The 19,597-nt window shown below is 36.2% G+C and overlaps 1 protein-coding gene across 1 annotated transcript; it reads right to left on the reverse strand.

Moving 5' to 3' along the window:
* Positions 1-2,074: 2,074 nt before the first annotated feature.
* On the reverse strand, positions 2,075-5,372 carry LOC136260466 (uncharacterized). The gene is made up of 2 exons (XM_066054202.1): positions 2,475-5,372; positions 2,075-2,181 (listed from the first exon to the last, which is right to left on the reverse strand). The coding sequence occupies exons 1-2, from the start codon at positions 5,318-5,320 to the stop codon at positions 2,142-2,144; spliced, it is 2,886 nt and encodes a 961-aa protein (XP_065910274.1). The 5' UTR covers positions 5,321-5,372; the 3' UTR covers positions 2,075-2,141.
* Positions 5,373-19,597: the final 14,225 nt, after the last annotated feature.

A 19,597-nucleotide genomic window follows, 5' to 3' on the forward strand; every position in this document is an offset into this window, starting at 1 on the left:
TTCAGTGGCTCTAAGACTATTGTGCATGTGTGGTTCAAGCCAGGGTGTTTTAAATATATTAACTTTGGAACATTGTAGCTACACTATACATGTAATTTTAGGCTACTTTGGATTCTTAGTTTCTTACACCAAAGCAGCCAACCTCTATGATCAGTAGTGCAAGGCTAGTAGCTACATGTGTCTCAACATCACAATAATTTTACAGTACTACTCTTTACTAATGTGCAATACTTATTTTTACACATCTGTAACTCTATTGTACTAAAGACTCTTTTCCCTAGGAGTGAGATACTATCCATCCAAAATCTGAGCCTAACTAGTTCAGTCATCTCCAAGGTATATATGCATATTTAGCATCTCAAATTCATTTACATTTTACTGTATCTTATCTTTTATTTTTTCCAGTATATATGCAAATAATTTGTGCATGTTTCATTTTTAACTTCAAGTTTGGTGGATCACACAAACATGATAAACAATAAGTAACATACAATTCACTAACTAGCTATACAGCATTAACAGTAGGAAATGTGATTTATTTTCATACCTACTAGAGGAACTGCTTACAACTATTTGTTGTGGTCCTTGGTAACTATCATGGTGCAAACCTTGTTTAAAACTGACGAAATATTAGAATGCAAAATTAAAATATCTAAAAATCAAGAGTACATTTGAGATACTCTAATAGAACAATCATATAGTGTACACAAAAATTAGTGCTATGTAGAAAAACATCAATGTGGAATTGAGCCACTAATGTAACTATGAGTCACTACTGTCAGCTATTTCTTTTAGTTCCATTTGTATAAATAAAAGTAATTCAAATATACTGTCACAATTGGTTTTAGTTTAAAGTGTGCTAGATCGTGAAGGAAGTTGTCAAATGGTCTAGAGAATTTAGAAGTTAAACATGTGTGCTTGTATAATAATTGAATGAGCACAAATACTGCAGCATTTGAGAGACTGTTGTACAGTAACTGTAAAATTAAAGGCAAGTATATCTTGACTGACATTAATATCAAAGAAATTTTTGATCAGTTTTGGGATAACTGAGATAGGCTGGATTAATATTAAAATTATTTCTTTTGTTAAATACCTTAATATCAAACCAGAATTTAAAGAATACATGTACCTTTGTAAAATTTTCACAGCTCACATCTACGTATGTACTACTGATTTATGTTACATATACAGTACATTAACATTGTATTTTGATGAGTACTTAGGGTAACTTCCATCTAGGAAAGTCAGAAAATAGTCTATGCAGTGTTCAGTATGTAGAAATATTTCACTTAGGCTAAACATACAGGTATGTATTTATTCTAGTATTCTTTTAGCAATGGCTTTACTTATAAGCTACAGCTGTATACAGTCCAACTTATCTAATCAGGCACTCAGTGATAAATTATGCTGGAGTAAGGTAGCTATAGATAGTTGTTGGATTTGTAGTTTGTTATTGTACATTAAGGTATATGTTAAGTAAAATATACAACATTGTACATACTTTAACTTAGGATGGCTCTGATTATTAGTTAACATATTCATATGATCTACAAATGTGTCTTCACCATCTGTGCTGTATGTACGTATATAAGTTTCTACCCCCTTTTACAACTTACTATATAAATCACGCATTAATTGAAGTACTTATCTCAATTATATCAACTGTTTGTAGTGTATTATGTAGTTAATATGGCAGCAAAATATGTACAGATATTGGAACATAACAATGTAATGTGTGTATGAGGCACATGCCAAGTTGTATTGTATGACATCATGGCTAATCAGTCACAACTACAAGAGGTTCTCGGAACTCTTTATAATTAAATGTTACATCAGGGATTTCATTTCTCCTGTAATTCATACTTACTTCTTCAACTTTGTTATTATTTCTCTTCCATCCTTTCTGCACTTTCACATGCATTCCAATCAGTCTTCTTAGTTGTAGTACTGTGTTATTTTGTAATATAGTAATTATACAAGTGTAAATGATGAATATAATGAAGTACACAAGCACTACCAGGATGAGGTACTCCACTACTGTACTGTTGGTTTCTTTCCATCCATTATACGATGCAAATATATACACTAGTAGCAAGTTAAGTAGAAACAATGACTCTTGTACATTATTGAACCGGCTCTTAAAAGGATGTAGGATGCCTTGCATACAGTGTAAAATTCCTACAGCAATAGTACCAGTAATCAAGCTGATTTTATTGTCTAAAGCTGACAAACTAAAGAAAATGCTTCTTAATAAAAGTTGCATTCCAGTCCAGTAAAAGTATTTATCCTTGTATGGACCAAGATATGGATCAAGCAGTGGCTTAAACGTATTAACAAACTTAAATCTTAATAATGATCTTGTGAATAGGAGGAGGACATTGAATGACACCAATATTACAAAAACGATTAAGGATATAACAAAAACGATTGTAAATCTACCACCAAACAATTCAACACTTGTATCTACTGACCAGAATAACTGTGTGTGTCTACTGGGAAGATGAGTAATTTGAGTATAAAAGAACAAGACATGACACACCATTGATAAGATTTTAGTATAACTCAATAAGAAGAGTGTGGCAAGAACATGTAAACCTCTTCGTGCTGTAAGTCTCTGTACTTTACTTGAGTAACGACTGCCCATGATCAGTGCTAATGCTATCATAATGAGGTAAAATGGAAATGCTAACTGTAAACATGTTTTTGAATAACCACTCATGTCATTATAGAAACAAGTTTCAACACCTAAATCTAAATTGGAAATTGAAAGTAATATACAAATAGGCGAATGACAATTTGGTAGTAAGTTTGAATAATTTGTATTGACAATGTTCACATAAAAGATGAATGTGCTAATAGTTCCATTAGTAACAGTGAGTTTCAACACAAACAACATCATCACCAATGCAATACCCACTATTGCTATAGGTATTATGATAAACAAGTAGATGTTGGAACACATTTTACACTGTGATGAACCAAACACAACACTGAGACCTTCTTGACAATGTCCACATAACAAACCAGACCTGTTGAACTGGCAATGCATGTCAGGAGTGAACAGATTGAGGTATGTTGAGTAGGGTAAACAGTAGTCAAATGGACATTGAGAGGAGACATGGTACTTGTGTGAGCCATTGACAGTATCAGCTGATATCCAACTGTTAGCAGGACGTAGTATAGTCCCATCAGCTAAGTTACATGTAGTGACAGAAATAACATCACAATCCAACACTGTATCACAATGACATCCTTGTAGATGACCCTGTAATGAAAATCCTACTGGACAAGGTAGTAGTTTAACATAGAATATTTCTGGCATTCCTTCAGCACTCAAATATAGTTCGCATTCAGTTTTATCAGACCACACAGTGTAGTTATACTGATTACATCCAGTGTTTGAGTGTGCCTGTGTTATCTCAGTTGCTCTGGTGACTATGCAACCATTTGATGGTAAATTTGCAGTCTCCACCATTACAGTTACAGACCTGGTTAACCTTGGTACAATTAAGTTAATTGTAAAAGTCTGACCAGGAAATGTTTGACTTACATCATGAGAAATACATTCATACTCAAATGAATTTGTACACGTGCAAATACTTGACGGAATTATTCCTATGTTGCCTTTGTCAATGCTTATTGCTGTTATGTTTAAGAATTTTGTAAAAAACTTACTAGGAGTGATATCATTTGTGTTCATCCATTCACAGTTAGTGAAATATGTCTCATGATCAAGTAAATGTATGGGTGCAGTGTATATGTTGTTAACCATTTTAATCTTGTAATTTGATAATGTGATATGGAGTAATTTATCATGAGGTTGAAAATAACAGAGTTGTTTTGTTTGCTTAGTACTGTACATCTTTGCCAACTCTTTTGCCAAAACTGAATACACTGTATTTTGTGCTATCATAATCACACAATTCAGACACATATCTGTGATAGTATATGAATATTCCATTGTATAAAACACATTTCTTACATGATTATTAATAATAGTTAAACTGTCCAAGAGATGCATGGAAGATAAACTGATTTGTATGACACTTTTATAGTAGCTGTTATTCATTATTTGAATATTGTCACACTTAACTACTCCAGTGTTTAAAGATATTAAGCTATCACCATTCCTATGTGTGTTTGAAGAGATGATGGTATTTGTAAATAAAATAGTGATATACTGTAGCCACTGTCTCCTTGCTTTATAGCTTTGTTTTATTATATTCAGTGCATGGTTGTAGCTAAGTTTGCAATTTAAAATTGTCAATGTAAGTACATTGTCAAAATTAACCAAACTTGATTTTTCAATAATAATGAATGAAGTTATATTGGTGTTATTGTGAAATGTGCTGTTATAAAAATGCAATATGCCATCGTGTACTAGAGCTATAAATAGTTGCATTGAAGCACTTGCTGTAACATTCTCAATATTACAATGCATATAATCAACTCTATTATGTGAGAGTAATTCAGCATAGTTTCTGTAAGTGTAATAGAATAACACACGAGCATTGCACAAATCTTTGAATTCACTGTTAGAAATTAATACAGCTATACCGGTTCTATTTCCCTTAGCAATATAAAACACATTCTGAATCTCATCATTGGAGCAGGTTGTTTGTTTGTATGTAAAGTTTACTATGTATAAAGTTATATTGGAATGGTCACATGCTAGTTGGTACAGATAATGGTAATAAACAACCATACCATTGGTAGTAGATATGTGACTGTTGTGTGAGTTAGGAGGAGTTACAGTTACCTGTATATCAGTCCAAGAAGACACCATCATAGTATTGTATGCTAGTAATCCATCAGTACCAATAGAAACAGTTATTGACACATTTATAACAACAACATTTGCACAATTGTGTATATGTAATGCTGCATTCCAGTGAAGTCTTGGTATATCATTAGTGAGAATATAGAATGTTTGAGCTAACAAATTGCTGTAGCTTTTACTACAGTGAATTATATCAAAACCTCGCAGTACAATATTTGTGACATTCATTATGATGATACCAATTGATGAATTGACACATTTTATTGTACTGTGGTTTCCAGTGATGTGCATGTCATTCAAATTTTGTACAATGAAATCCTCTTGTAGTTCATAAAGTTCTGGCAAGAACAGCAATTGAGTATAAGAATTGAAACATATTTCACTATCACTGAGACATTGTGATAAGGTGATAGTGTTACTGCTGTTGGTAGAGGGATGATCATCAGGTGTGATGATGTATGTGAGGTAGAGTCTTTCAGATATTACTTGTACAACAAATGAGGTTGCTACAAGCAGAAGGAAACTTTGAGAAAGCATCACTGCAAATCTGCAACTTTTTATGTGTTTATTTGTAAACAAATTCTTCAAAAAGGCTACACACAACCTGTTTCAGTAAATGCAAAATATGCAGATTATGTACAATACATCATAGCTTGCATCTACTGATTAGCTAGAATATAATTGCATTCTATATAATTCAACTTGAGATATGAAAAGATACGTGTGTCATTAAACCCTATAACTACACATGGAGGAGTCAGTATGACTCAGTTTTGTAGACTTGCAAATGACGCAAATTTGCATTCAAAATTTGTTTCTTTTATACTATCTCAATACTTATTACAAAAAAAAAACACACAAACTGCCATATGCACACAGTTATGTACATGTATGTGCAAACTATTTTGGTTGATTTTTCCCTTGCTAATCAAGACACACGGTAGTGTGCAGTGCGGCCCAAGAAGCCGGCGCGTAACACCCGTGAGTACAGTATATTGACAGGAAGAAAGAAAACGCAATTTTCGCACCTCCGTAGCTCTGTGCTTCCTTGATGAAACAAGACGAGTTTTGCTGTGGACACTCCCTCCAACTTCAGCACTACACATTCCAAATTTGAGCGAAATCACTTCACGCGTTCCCGAGATATGCGACTTCAAAAATTGGCTTAGTTTCTTCGTTTTTTCTTCTTATTTTACTTCCTCTTTTCGCACACTTACAAAACCTGCTATAAAACGCGAACGCCATATCCGATCGCCTTGAAATTTCGCACACAGAAGGGGGGTATAAAGGCGCATCTCTGTACCAACTTTAGCTGGAATACGATAAACAGGCAAAGAGTTATGAGCAATTATGCACGAAAAATATCACCAATATGTTGTCACGCCTACAGGGTAAACCGCGTATGGGAAGAAGCTGAAAATCGGTGGGTGAATAGGTTAACTATTGAACCTCAAACCTTTTGTGGTTTGAAAGAAATCGAGCTATAAACCAGGAAGATACAACGAAAAAACCAACAGTGTGTAACAATTACGCAATCGAGATTAGCTAATAAAAAACGACTGCTTGCCACGCCTACCAGATAAACCGCTAGGGCGAATGCTTTGAAAATCGCTGTACAGATGGCGTTATCATCTTAGAAAGGCTCTTCAATGGTGTAGAAGAATCAGACTTAAAGCCACGGAGTTATAACACGAAATCCAACTTGGTGTAGCAAGTGCGAGATCGAGATACTCTAATAGAGCAGTCATCCTAATAGAGCAGTCATCCTAATAGAGCAGTTATCCTAATAGAGCAGTCACCCGAAGAGAATTCAGGAGATCAGCTAGAAACAAGTAACCTGTATAGAGATCAGCTACAAACAAGTCACCCTGTAGAGAGATCAACCACAAACAATTCACCCTGTAGAGAGATCAGCTAGAAGAAGTTACCTTGTAGGGAAATCATGCAACCATATATAGAAAGAGATAGTTCAGCTAGAAGAAATCACCTTGTAGAGTTCAGCTACAAAGAAACCACAATGTAGAGAGTTTAGCTACAAACAAATCGCCCTGTAGAGAGATCAGCTAGAAGAAGTTACCTTGTAGAGAGTTCAGCTACAAAGAAACCATCATGTAGAGAGTCCAGCTGCAAACAAATCACCTGTAGAGAGTTCAGCTACAACAAATCTCCCTGTAGAGAGATCAGCTAGGAGAAGTTTCCTTGTAGAGAGTTCAGTTACAAAGAAACCACCATGTAGAGAATTCGTTTACAAACTAGTGACCCTGTAGAGACATCAGCTAGAAGAAGTTACCTTGTAAAGAGTTCAGCTACAAAGAAACCATTTTGTAAAGAGCTCAGCTGTAAAAAAAATTACCTGTACTGAATTCCACTACAAACAAATCACCCTGTAGAAAGATCAGCTAGAAGAAGTTACCTCGTAGAGAGTTCAGTTACAAAGAAACCACCACGTAGAGAATTCATTTACAAACTAGTGACCCTGTAGAGACATCAGCTAGAAGAAGTTACTTTGTAAAGAATTCAGCTACATAGAAACCATTCTGTAAAGAGCTCAGCTGCAAACAAATCACCTGTACAGAATTCAGCTACAAACAAATCACCCTGTAGAGAGATCAGCTAGAAGAAGTTGCCTTGTTGATAGTTCAGCTACAAACAAATCACCCTGTAGAGAGATCATCTAGAAGAAGTTACCTTGTAGAGAGTTCAGCTACAAAGAAACCATCATGTGGAGAGTTCAGCTGCAAACAAATCACCTGTAAAGAGTTCAGCTACAAACCAATCTCCCTGTAGAGAGATCAGCTAGAAGAAGTTGCCTTGTTGATAGTTCAGCTACAAACAAATCACCCTGTAGAGAGATCATCTAGAAGAAGTTACCTTGTAGAGAGTTCAGCTACAAAGAAACCATCATGTGGAGAGTTCAGCTGCAAACAAATCACCTGTAGAGAGTTCAGCTACAAACCAATCTCCCTGTAGAGAGATCAGCTAGAAGAAGTTTCCTTGTATAGAGTTCAGCCACAAACAAATCACCCTGTAGAAAGATCAGCTAGAAGAAGTTACCTTGTAGAGAGTTCAGTTACAAAGAAACCACCATGTAGAAAGTTCAGCTATAAACTAGTGACCTTGTGGAGACATCAGCTAGAAGAAGCTACCTTGTAGAGAGTTCAGCTACAAAGAAACCACCATATAGAGAGTTCAGCTGCAAACAAATCACCCTGTAAAAAAATCAGCTACAAACAAATCACCCTGTAGAAAGATCAGCTAGAAGAAGTCACCTTGTAGAGAGTTCAGTTACAAAGAAACCACTATGTAGAGAATTCATTTACAAACTAGTGACCCTGTAGAGACATCAGCTAGAAGAAGTTACCTTGTAAAGAATTCAGCTACATAGAAACCATTCTGTAAAGAGCTCAGCTGCAAACAAATCACCTGTACAGAATTCAGCTACAAACAAATCACCCTGTAGAGAGATCAGCTAGAAGAAGTTACCTTGTTGATAGTTCAGCTACAAACAAATCACCCTGTAGAGAGATCATCTAGAAGAAGTTACCTTGTAGAGAGTTCAGCTACAAAGAAACCATCATGTGGAGAGTTCAGCTGCAAACAAATCACCTGTAGAGTGTTCAGCTACAAACCAATCTCCCTGTAGAGAGATCAGCTAGAAGAAGTTTCCTTGTAGAGAGTTCAGCCACAAACAAATCACCCTGTAGAAAGATCAGCTAGAAGATGTTACCTTGTAGAGAGTTCAGTTACAAAGAAACCACCATGTAGAAAGTTCAGCTATAAACTAGTGACCTTGTGGAGACATCAGCTAGAAGAAGCTACCTTGTAGAGAGTTCAGCTACAAAGAAACCACCATATGGAGAGTTCAGCTGCAAACAAATCACCCTGTAGAAAGATCAGCTAGAAGAAGTCACCTTGTAGAGAGTTCAGCTACAAAGAAACCACCATGTAGGGAGTTCAGCTAGAAGAAGTTACTTTGTAGAGAGTTCAGCTACAAAGAAACCATCATGAAGAGGGTTCAGCTGCAAACAAATCTCCCTGTAGAGAGTTCAGTTAGAAGAAGTTACCTTGTAGAGAGTTCAGCTGCAAAGAAACCATTCTGTAAAGAGCTCAGCTGCAAACAAATCACCTGTATAGAATTCAGCTACAAACAAATCACCCTGTAGAGAGATCAGTTAGAAGAAATTACCTTGTAGAGACTTCAGCTACAGTACAAAGAAACCACCACGTAGAGAGTTCAGCTGCAAAGAAATCACCCTGTAGAAAATTCTGCCACAAATAAATTGCCCTTTAGAAAGATCAGTTAGAAGAAGTTATCTTGTAGAGAGTTCAGCTACAAAGAAACCACCATGTAGAGAGTTCGGCTAGAAGAAATTACCTTGTAGAGAGTTCAGCTACAAAGAAACCATCATGTAGATAGTTCAGCTGCAAACAAATCACCTGTAGAGAGTTCAGCTACAAACAAATCTCCCTGTAGAGAGATCAGTTAGAAGAACTTACCTTGTAGAGAGTTCAGCTACAAAGAAACCATTCTGTAAAGAGCTCAGCAGCAAAAAAATCACCTATACAGAATTCAGCTACAAATAAATCACCCATAGAGAGAACACCTAGAAGAAGTCACCTTGTAGAGAGTTCAGCTACAAAGAAACCATCATGTAGGGAGTTCAGCTAGAAGAAGTTACCTTGTAGAGAGTTCAGCTACAAAGAAACCATCATGTAGAGAGTTCAGCTGCAAACAAATCTCCCTGTAGAGAGTTCAGTTAGAAGAAGTTACCTTGTAGAGAGTTCAGTTACAAAGAAACCATCATGAAGAGAGTTCAGCTACAAACAAATCACCCTATAGAGAGATCAGCTAGAAGAAGTCACCTTGTAGAGAGTTCAGCTACAAAGAAACTACCATATAGAGAGTTCAGCTGCAAACAAATCACCCTGTAAAAAAATCAGCTACAAACAAATCACCCTGTAGAAAGATCAGCTAGAAGAAGTCACCTTGTAGAGAGTTCAGTTACAAAGAAACCACTATGTAGAGAATTCATTTACAAACTAGTGACCCTGTAGAGACATCAGCTAGAAGAAGTTACCTTGTAAAGAATTCAGCTACATAGAAACCATTCTGTAAAGAGCTCAGCTGCAAACAAATCACCTGTACAGAATTCAGCTACAAACAAATCACCCTGTAGAGAGATCAGCTAGAAGAAGTTACCTTGTTGATAGTTCAGCTACAAACAAATCACCCTGTAGAGAGATCATCTAGAAGAAGTTACCTTGTAGAGAGTTCAGCTACAAAGAAACCATCATGTGGAGAGTTCAGCAAGAAACCATCATGTGGAGAGTTCAGCTGCAAACAAATCACCTGTAGAGTGTTCAGCTACAAACCAATCTCCCTGTAGAGAGATCAGCTAGAAGAAGTTTCCTTGTAGAGAGTTCAGCCACAAACAAATCACCCTGTAGAAAGATCAGCTAGAAGATGTTACCTTGTAGAGAGTTCAGTTACAAAGAAACCACCATGTAGAAAGTTCAGCTATAAACTAGTGACCTTGTGGAGACATCAGCTAGAAGAAGCTACCTTGTAGAGAGTTCAGCTACAAAGAAACCACCATATGGAGAGTTCAGCTGCAAACAAATCACCCTGTAAAAAAATCAGCTACAAACAAATCACCCTGTAGAAAGATCAGCTAGAAGAAGTCACCTTGTAGAGAGTTCAGCTACAAAGAAACCACCATGTAGGGAGTTCAGCTAGAAGAAGTTACCTTGTAGAGAGTTCAGCTACAAAGAAACCATCATGAAGAGGGTTCAGCTGCAAACAAATCTCCCTGTAGAGAGTTCAGTTAGAAGAAGTTACCTTGTAGAGAGTTCAGTTACAAAGAAACCATCATGAAGAGAGTTCAGCTACAAACAAATCACCCTATAGAGAGATCAGCTAGAAGAAGTCACCTTGTAGAGAGTTCAGCTACAAAGAAACTACCATATAGAGAGTTCAGCTGCAAACAAATCACCCTGTAAAAAAATCAGCTACAAACAAATCACCCTGTAGAAAGATCAGCTAGAAGAAGTCACCTTGTAGAGAGTTCAGCTACAAAGAAACCACCATGTAGGGAGTTCAGCTAGAAGAAGTTAACCTGTAGAGAGTTCAGCTGCAAAAAAATCTCCCTGTAGAGAGTTCAGTTAGAAGAAGTTACCTTGTAGAAAGTTCAGCTGCAAAGAAACCATTCTGTAAAGAGCTCAGCTGCAAAAAAATTGCCTGTATAGAATTCAGCTACAAACAAATCACCCTGTAGAGAGATCAGCTAGAAGAAATTACCTTGTAGAGAGTTCAGCTACAGTACAAAGAAACCACCAAGTAGAGAGTTCAGCTGCAAAGAAATCACCCTGTAGAAAATTCTGCCACAAATAAATTGCCCTGTAGAAAGATCAGTTAGAAGAAGTTATCTTGTAGAGAGTTCAGCTACAAAGAAACCACCATGTAGAGAGTTCAGCTAGAAGAAATTACCTTGTAGAGAGTTCAGCTACAAAGAAACCATCATGTAGATAGTTCAGCTACAAACAAATCACCTGTAGAGAGTTCAGCTACAAACAAATCTCCCTGTAGAGAGATCAGTTAGAAGAAGTTACCTTGTAGAGAGTTCAGCTACAAAGAAACCATTCTGTGAAGAGCTCAGCAGCAAAAAAAATCACCTGTACAGAAGTCAGCTACAAATAAATCACCCGTAGAGAGAACAGCTAGAAGAAGTTACCTTGTTGATAGTTCAGCTACAAACAAATCACCCTGTAGAGAGATCAGCTAGAAGAAGTTACCTTGAAGAGTGTTCAGTTATAAAGAAACCACCATGGACAGTTCTGTAATAAGTATATGTATTATATATATAATTTGTACATTTACTGATTAAATCAGAAATATTTAAAGTACATCTGCTTCATCTTTTCTTCTTCCTGTGGTAAAGAAAAAAAAAGATAGGTTAAAAAAGTCCCAAAGCAGGCCATAGGCTGGCTTTGGGGTATACAAATACAAAAAGAAGTGAAATCTAATCCAAAACAGCCAAGCTGTAAAAAAAAGTGTGCGGCCATCAAAAAGGCTATAGTGAGAAAAGATGTGAAATCCAAGGTGGCGGCCAAGAAATGGCTGTGATGGTAGGTTAATGGTAAAAATTTTAATAACGACAATTCAGGTGAATTTTGTGCCAATTGACCAAGCGGCACCAAAATTCACCTGAATTGTCGTTATTAAAATTTTTACCATTAACCTACCATCACAGCCATTTCTTGGTCACGACCTTGGATTTCACATCTTTTTTCACCATAGTCTTTTTGATGCCGCACACTTTTTTTACAGCTTGGCTGTTTTGGATTAGATAATATAGTTACTGTAGTTATTTGCAGTTATGCCTCAAACTATGGAAACTGACTTACTCACAGCACTCTATCATGTAAGCCACTTATTAACTTACATGGAAGTTTGAAGCAATTAGAAAGCTTTGCTTTCTGTGAATATTCTCCAGTTTAAACTTAAGCTTGTAAATAAATTGCACATTTCATTGATAAAAGTTTTAAACTCCACATTTTAAAATTCACATCATGATATGGGCATCTTACTAATAATACTGTCCAGCCTTCTTCTTCCTATTCCTCAGGTAGTGAATTCAGTGTACTAGGAGACAATCAATTCAATGAGTCATGCCAACTCTCCATTAATAGCATCTCCATTGACAATGAGGACAACCCAAAACCACCATCAAGCATCCAAGACCAACCTTTTCCGCAGGCTGTACATTGGGGCAACAGATCTCATTGATATGACCAATTCTTTTATACCTACCATACTCAGCACTATGAAGCAACCATACGTAACATTCAGACATCATATTCCTTTTCAAGGATGGCAAAAGCTTCACTCATCATTGTTTTTGCATGGAACTCAATATTATTCTGCAGCGGCTTCGCTTGAGAAAACAGAAGCACAACACTCACAGCTTCCACATAATAATTATAGTAGCTGCTATCTCTGCAAGGCAAGCTAATATCACAGACTCTTATATCAAGATAGTTGGTAAATTGCTGCCTACCTATCTTATATCAGGACACCACTACAAGGATTGAGTAAACTCTCCCATTAGGATCCTTGTAAAAGGTGGTCTGAACTAATACTTAATTACGTATAACAGACAATTGTACTATAGATGCATATACTAACCCTAGGTATATCTATGATTGCACAAGTTCAGTAATTTTTCATTGTTCTTTTCTGGTTATTTCAAGAGATTGATATTATTGTTTCACTACACAAGCCAATCCACCAGCCTAAGTCATACACTTTAATGCTGGGTGGTGTTGGTGGTGGTGGTTGAGAGGGGAGGGGAGGGGAGGGGAGGGATAGATCACTACACTTATCATAATCTATGTTTGGTTTCTATTGGAAAGAATCTGGAGGGATTCCCTCCTAACCCAAGCATTTTATAAATAGTCAAAATTTTTATGTGTGCACTTTACAGATTCCACAACATTACTAAGAGCAGATGAGACCATTGCACTTGCCAAACCTCCTTGGTCAAGAGATTGCAGTAGACAACACAATGAGAGAAAGGTGGAGCAAAGCAAGTGAGGTTATACATTTGCATGCATACGTATAATATACACTACCTATTCAAAGAACAGACAAGTTACATCAACTGTTGTATACTGTAAACTCCTTCAGTATCTGCCAGATACTGCACATTTTTTTTTTGTCTGGCTAAACTTCTGTTGAAGGATACGTGCTATTAATGTCTACATAATAGATTTTTACTCATAACATGTACTATAGTCATCACTATTGTTTTGATTTCAGACACAATTAAACATACAGTAGTTGGATAGTAAATCAGTTGGCATATATATATACATACAGTAGTTAAAATGTACCTGAATTGCAAGATGTTTTGGGGTCTTTAGACTCTTTGATCATATCAAAATAAATTGTATACTATTTTGCAACACTAATAAATACTAAAAATGTTTTCCTACACTTGTGACATGTTTCACTTTAATTTAAAACAACACAACATCAACCTTTTGTTATGACAATGCATACATACACAATCATGTTTTCAATCAATTTGCTAAATGTTATCAGATCTGCAAAACAACATTTGACTTGAGAACAAGTTTAGAGCTTGTCAGTATGTATTAAAATTCCACAGTAGCTTGGTGTAATTTTAAGGTGATAGGTTAAAACCATGAGAAGTTATGAATAGCCAATTCAAACTTGGAAATTTGTAAGACTCCTAGTAAATCTGCTGGTCTGGATGCTACATAATAAATTATTATAGATAGTATACAGTATTTTGAAGAATTTTGTTCCCATATCAACTTTGCGTTGCTTCATTTCCTTGTCTACAGTTATGAATATCTGTAGCAACAGACAGTTACTGTGTAAGCTTAGCCATTCATCAATTAAACCCCACCATGATTAGGATATATTATCAACCCCAGGCCAAGGGAAAGCCCAGGTGCTGATACCTAAGATACTCTATGAGTGCAAGTATGGTTAACTAGTTTCTATCTTAAACTTTGAAGCACTCAACTTCATAAACAGCTGAAATTAAGGTGTTATATGATAACAATGATATCATACATGCTATGACCAAGAGTATATAACTTCTTCCATTATATACTCTTGCTATGACACACCACACTTTAAAGCACAAACAGGGTGACAATGAAGCTAGATAAACATCTAAATTCTGTATTTGTTTCAATTTTTGCTATGGTTGCATATAACATGATTTCTCCACAATTCATTTGCCTTTGATTCAACTGAATGTGTAAATCATGTTGCCTTTAATGTTTAAGATTCTCACCTACTGCTGGAATGTAAATTCCATTCTCGGGTTTACTACCATATTCTCTTAGTTTCAGGGGTGTGTTTAGGGGATTTCCTGTGTTCCGGAAACTCTTCAAAATTTGAACTTGTGGGTTTTCAGTAAGAACACCAAACTATATGATAATAATCATAGTTTGGCTGCATAAAATATGGGAATAGAGGAGAACTACCACAGTGTATGTAACAGGAAATTTGGTTTTAGGGAGACCAAAAATATGAATTTAATTTTATATAGTAGAACAGCTAAGCAACAGTTTTGATGAAATCATTCACTTTGTGATAAAAGCACCAAATTTTCTGTGGAAGTTGAGTAAGGTATACTAAATCATTTGTGATATGGTGCCACATCAAAATAATTGCCTTAGGAAATGTTTTGAAACTGTTAACCTAGGTTATAAGCCCATTTCTAGCTAGTCTGGAAACCATACAAATGCATTCAAAATCTCTGTTTTAGTTCAAATAGCACAAATGCACTTCAAGTTTAATGGTGCAATCAGAAACTCTTTCAAAATGTGTTTTTGTGAAGATTTCTACATGCAATCAGGCCAATGTTTCAGTATAAAAGTACAAGCACAATATGATAGAAATAATATGCACATCTATGGCTTCATACACCATGACCTTCCCGTGCTTCTTAACATGGCAAGCTAATTACCTGCAGGACACCTCCCTTGATCAATGACAATCTCTTGCTCATCTATGCAGATGCAAAGTTTCAGTATAATTTACTATTATACACTTTTATGGTTTCCACAATAAATTTTCTATATATTTTTCTTTCAGGTGCTTTGAGCATGATATGGTAATTGTAATGGCACCGTATCTTGTTAATAGAGCAGCTAAGTGAAAAAATCGTTCACTTTAAAAACACCAAACTTGGCACAACATTTACTTAGTTCATACTATTTCATATTAGATAGGAAAACGCTCGAGATACTCCGATAGAACAGTCAGATGTATTTTAATAGAGCAGTCAAAAGTGCTCTAATAGAATGTTCACAACGGATTGCATGTTTTAGGAATTCAGATTTGCAACAGTAACTATATCCATCACTACAATGCATATCCTTAGGCAATGTTTGCTTTATAATCCATACGTTCAGATACTATTCCTATAATATGGTTGATTCAGCCAAAATCTGGATTCAACCTAGTAAGTAGTATTCATATATAGTTATGCTGCAATTAAACTAAACAGCTAATACCTTTCAAATGCTAATTAACTCACAAGCTAGGTCATAATTGCCACCTGTTTGCAATGTGACCTGCAGCCAGAGTATTCGTATAATGACCAACAGAATCGGTATATAAGAACACAATTAATAGATAGAGCTAAACACTTGTATGCCTCTTTGTATAGGACCAAAACTAGCTTAAACATGCAGTTGATTGGTGGTTTATATTGTAAACTGTGGAATGATGATAGCATAAAAAGAATGTAATGAAGAGATTCTGAGAGAAATTTGGAATAGAATAATGAAGGAAAATTGGCCCACAAGCCAGTTCTAGATCAACCACTGAAAGCTATTATATATAATAGCCAAAAGGTAGACAAAGATCTTGTATACTGTAGGTTCTGGTTGGTCCAATAATAATTTTTCTTGCTTTGGTGTTTTATTTGAATGAACACATAATATGATCATTTGAATCATAATCTTTTTCTACCAGGTAGTCAAATCTTAAGTTTTAAAAATAATGCTCATGTTGTATTGAAAGCAGAATAAAATTTTCAATTTACAAGAAAGAGAATTAAATCGTACTACAGTCTACTACTGATAAATAAAGTACACACAGGGCCGCCCATGGGGGGGGGGACAACTGGGGCATTTTTTCCCTGGCCCCAGCCTGAAAGGGGCCGCAGGAGGCCTCATGAAGGGCCGAGAAAGGCCCCTTGAATACCTGTTTTAAAGATCAATATATTCTAATAGAGCAGTCAGTTCTAGATACTCTAATAGAGCAGTCACAGTATTCTTCAGAGGAGCAGTGTAGGCAAGCTTATAAATAAGGAGATATGGTTGGAGAGGGGTAGCCATTGTCATTTTTAGCATGTAATGACCTTCTTTATTTTTTTGGTCTTTAACTTACAGCTTGGGTGAATTTGTGGAAATCTCCTTGCCCCTGTGGCCCCACTTAACTCTTTGCCCTGGGCCCCTTAATTTCTCTGGGCGGCCCTGAGTATACAGAGCTACATACTATTGCCAATCCTTGGGTGTTTTCCGAGACTGAGCCTCCTTCAGTAACAATATCAGGGGCGGATGTAGGATTTTTTGAAAGGGGGGGCTAAGCTGGACAGGGACATAGGTAACTATCCAGACATTAGAAATTACCAAGCCTTCTCAAAAGGTCCTAATGGTAAGATTCATGTAGTATCCATGGTCAAAATTAGCTATTTGGAATAATGGCTACTTTAATGTGCTTTTAGCATGTGAAGCATGCCAGACTAGGGGGGTCTGGGGGAATGCCCCTAGGAATTTTTGAATTTAGGCCCTCTAAAGGTGAATCTGAGTGTTTTTAGCAGTTTTCAGTGGAAAATAATGGAATTTCAGTTTATCAAAACACTTTTACTTTTCCATTAAATCAAGTAATATGGATGAGTAGCTATCATGCATGCATGATAATCTTTTCATTTGTAGCTACCAAGCATTTAGATATAGTTAACTATATGCCATAATGCATCAGCTCTTCTTCAACAGCCTCAACTGTCTATCTTACTGATAAAAATAATGTTGTTGGATCCCACTGGGAGGTTGGAGTAGATTATTTCACACACCATGAAGTTGGAAGAATTGTGGAAAATGCTTATATACCCCAGCCTCAACATCAACAGATTAAAGGCAGACTCTCTTTATGGAACACTACACTATCATCTTCTAAAGACCATCTGGGATTCATCAACATTGGGTGAGACTATGACTACAAACTACACAAGGTTGACTGTGATGATTTTGCAGTCTGTATGAAGGATGCTGTTTCTAAATACTCCCATGATCAAACAATAGGGAAGGTTTTGTGGGATGTGTGGAAGAAACATGTATAGCTAAACAGAGGCAGAAACATGTATAGCTAAGTAGTAGTGGTGTTGAATGTCACAATTATTAGTATGCATGCTCCTTAGCCTAGTGACACTTTGTTAGCCTTAACACCAATAAAGTGTACTGAAAAGCAGAATGCAGTGAAGGGTACTAGTAGCTATTAGCTAGTCCACTGGAAATCCTTAGCAAAGTGCGACTACATTTGCATTTATGGAGTTTCTGAATTTGCTGTTGTGATGGTCAACTTATTTCTAGATCTGCCAGGTTATGAAGACTCATCTATAGCTAGCTACAAATACCAGCACCATAACCCACAGCATGGGGTCATATCAGAAGGTAACTGATACAGATTTTACATTCATAGACAAAAGTACTATAGCTGCCTTATAAACTTGTAAAATACCAAAAGACTACAGTTTGCTAAATGGCTGAGTTGGTAACTACATATTATACTGAAGCTGATAATTCTAATCAATTAATTAAACCAACTAACACTTTTTGAATCATATAAAAACTACACTACTCACCTCTTATAGTCATAGTGGAAAACACTGCTAATTATCTGAACAATACAAAACCCACAATTAAAACTTTTGGTATATTTACTAACTAAAGATGCAACCCACAATCGAAACCTTTTCTTGAAGAATTCCTGAGGAAAAGGAAGCTGAACTCTCCTGGAACAGAGTTGAACAATAGGTATAGTTACATAGACACTATTTGTGTTGGTAGTAATGCATAGTTCCTGAAATAAGTCTGCTTTTGATACACATAGAAGATCTAGGGTTTATTGGCCAAGTACTAACTTAGAAAGGAAAGGGGGGGCTACAGCCCCCTTAGCCCCCCCCCCCCCCCCCCAATCCTCTCCTGAATATACTCTACTAAACCAGATAGCCTAGATATGCCACTGAAAGTGGTTTAATAGCTACAGGTACATCAAATTCTGTTGTGTATAATTATGGATATTTTAAACAAACAGGAACACAGTTGACTGGTATTGAATGACAATATATACAATAGGCACTTGTGAGATATCTAAAACTTCATGAATATGCTATGTTATAGCTAAGCATTGGATTGTACATGTTTAAGTACAACTTACATGCCGTACTACCGTAATTTGCTTGATTGGATGTTCTGTTTCTCTCGATTAAGGCTGGTATACCTGGGGACATGATTCAGGTTCTTGTTCATGGGCTCCAACAGAATTTACCTGACATACGTAATAAACTCTACGCTGACCTTCCAGGCTAACTTGCTAGTGTCTGCCCTTCCAACCTAAGGGCTGAAACAGATGTATATCAGTTCTGTGTTATTCATGCAGATATCTGGATAATAATTTACTATACGGATAGTAATTTGATGCCAACAGGATAGTTTCTAATAATTTGACACAATTTATATAAACTTTTCTAGATACATAGCTACCACAGTTAAACGTTATTACAAATTTAAGTTTCATTTAAGTGTTATGATTATTTCTATTTTATTCTAATGTACTGTATAGTAAAACTAACATGTTCACAATAAAATATACAATGCTTTATAGCAAGTGATGATGTCACTATCCATAAGATGTCCGGAAAGATTTTGTACAGGACACCTGGGTAGTAAAAACTACTATAGCCGTTTCAGCCCTACTTTCCTCCACCATTAGCAGGCCTGACTTGGTGTTGGTGTCTAATAATTCCTCTGTTTGCTCAAACTACTGTAACTATCCCCACAAATACCCAGCAGCATCTTTTGGCTGCTAGAACTCTGAAGGAAGATTGATATATGGCTGTTTACAACACTACCTTCAGCTTTCTGGCTTAGCTGTTGATCTTACTTCCATTGAGATTGGTTGTTTAGGCCATTTTATGCCAGACACAATTGCCAAAGTGGTTAATGCTTGTGAAGTAATGAAGTAAACTAAAAGATCATTGATTG

The sequence above is a fragment of the Dysidea avara genome, chromosome 1, assembly GCF_963678975.1.
Source record: "Dysidea avara chromosome 1, odDysAvar1.4, whole genome shotgun sequence".
NCBI classification, from domain to species: Eukaryota; Metazoa; Porifera; class Demospongiae; order Dictyoceratida; family Dysideidae; genus Dysidea; species Dysidea avara.

Coding starts and splice junctions, on each gene's coding strand:
- LOC136260466 (XM_066054202.1), bottom strand. CDS start 5,320: ATGCTTTCTCAAAGTTTCCTTCTGCTTGTAGCAACCTCATTTGTTGTA. Junction 2,182..2,474: donor AGACACACACAGTTATTCTG/GTCAGTAGATAC, acceptor CTATTGCTGTAG/GAATTTTACACTGTATGCAA.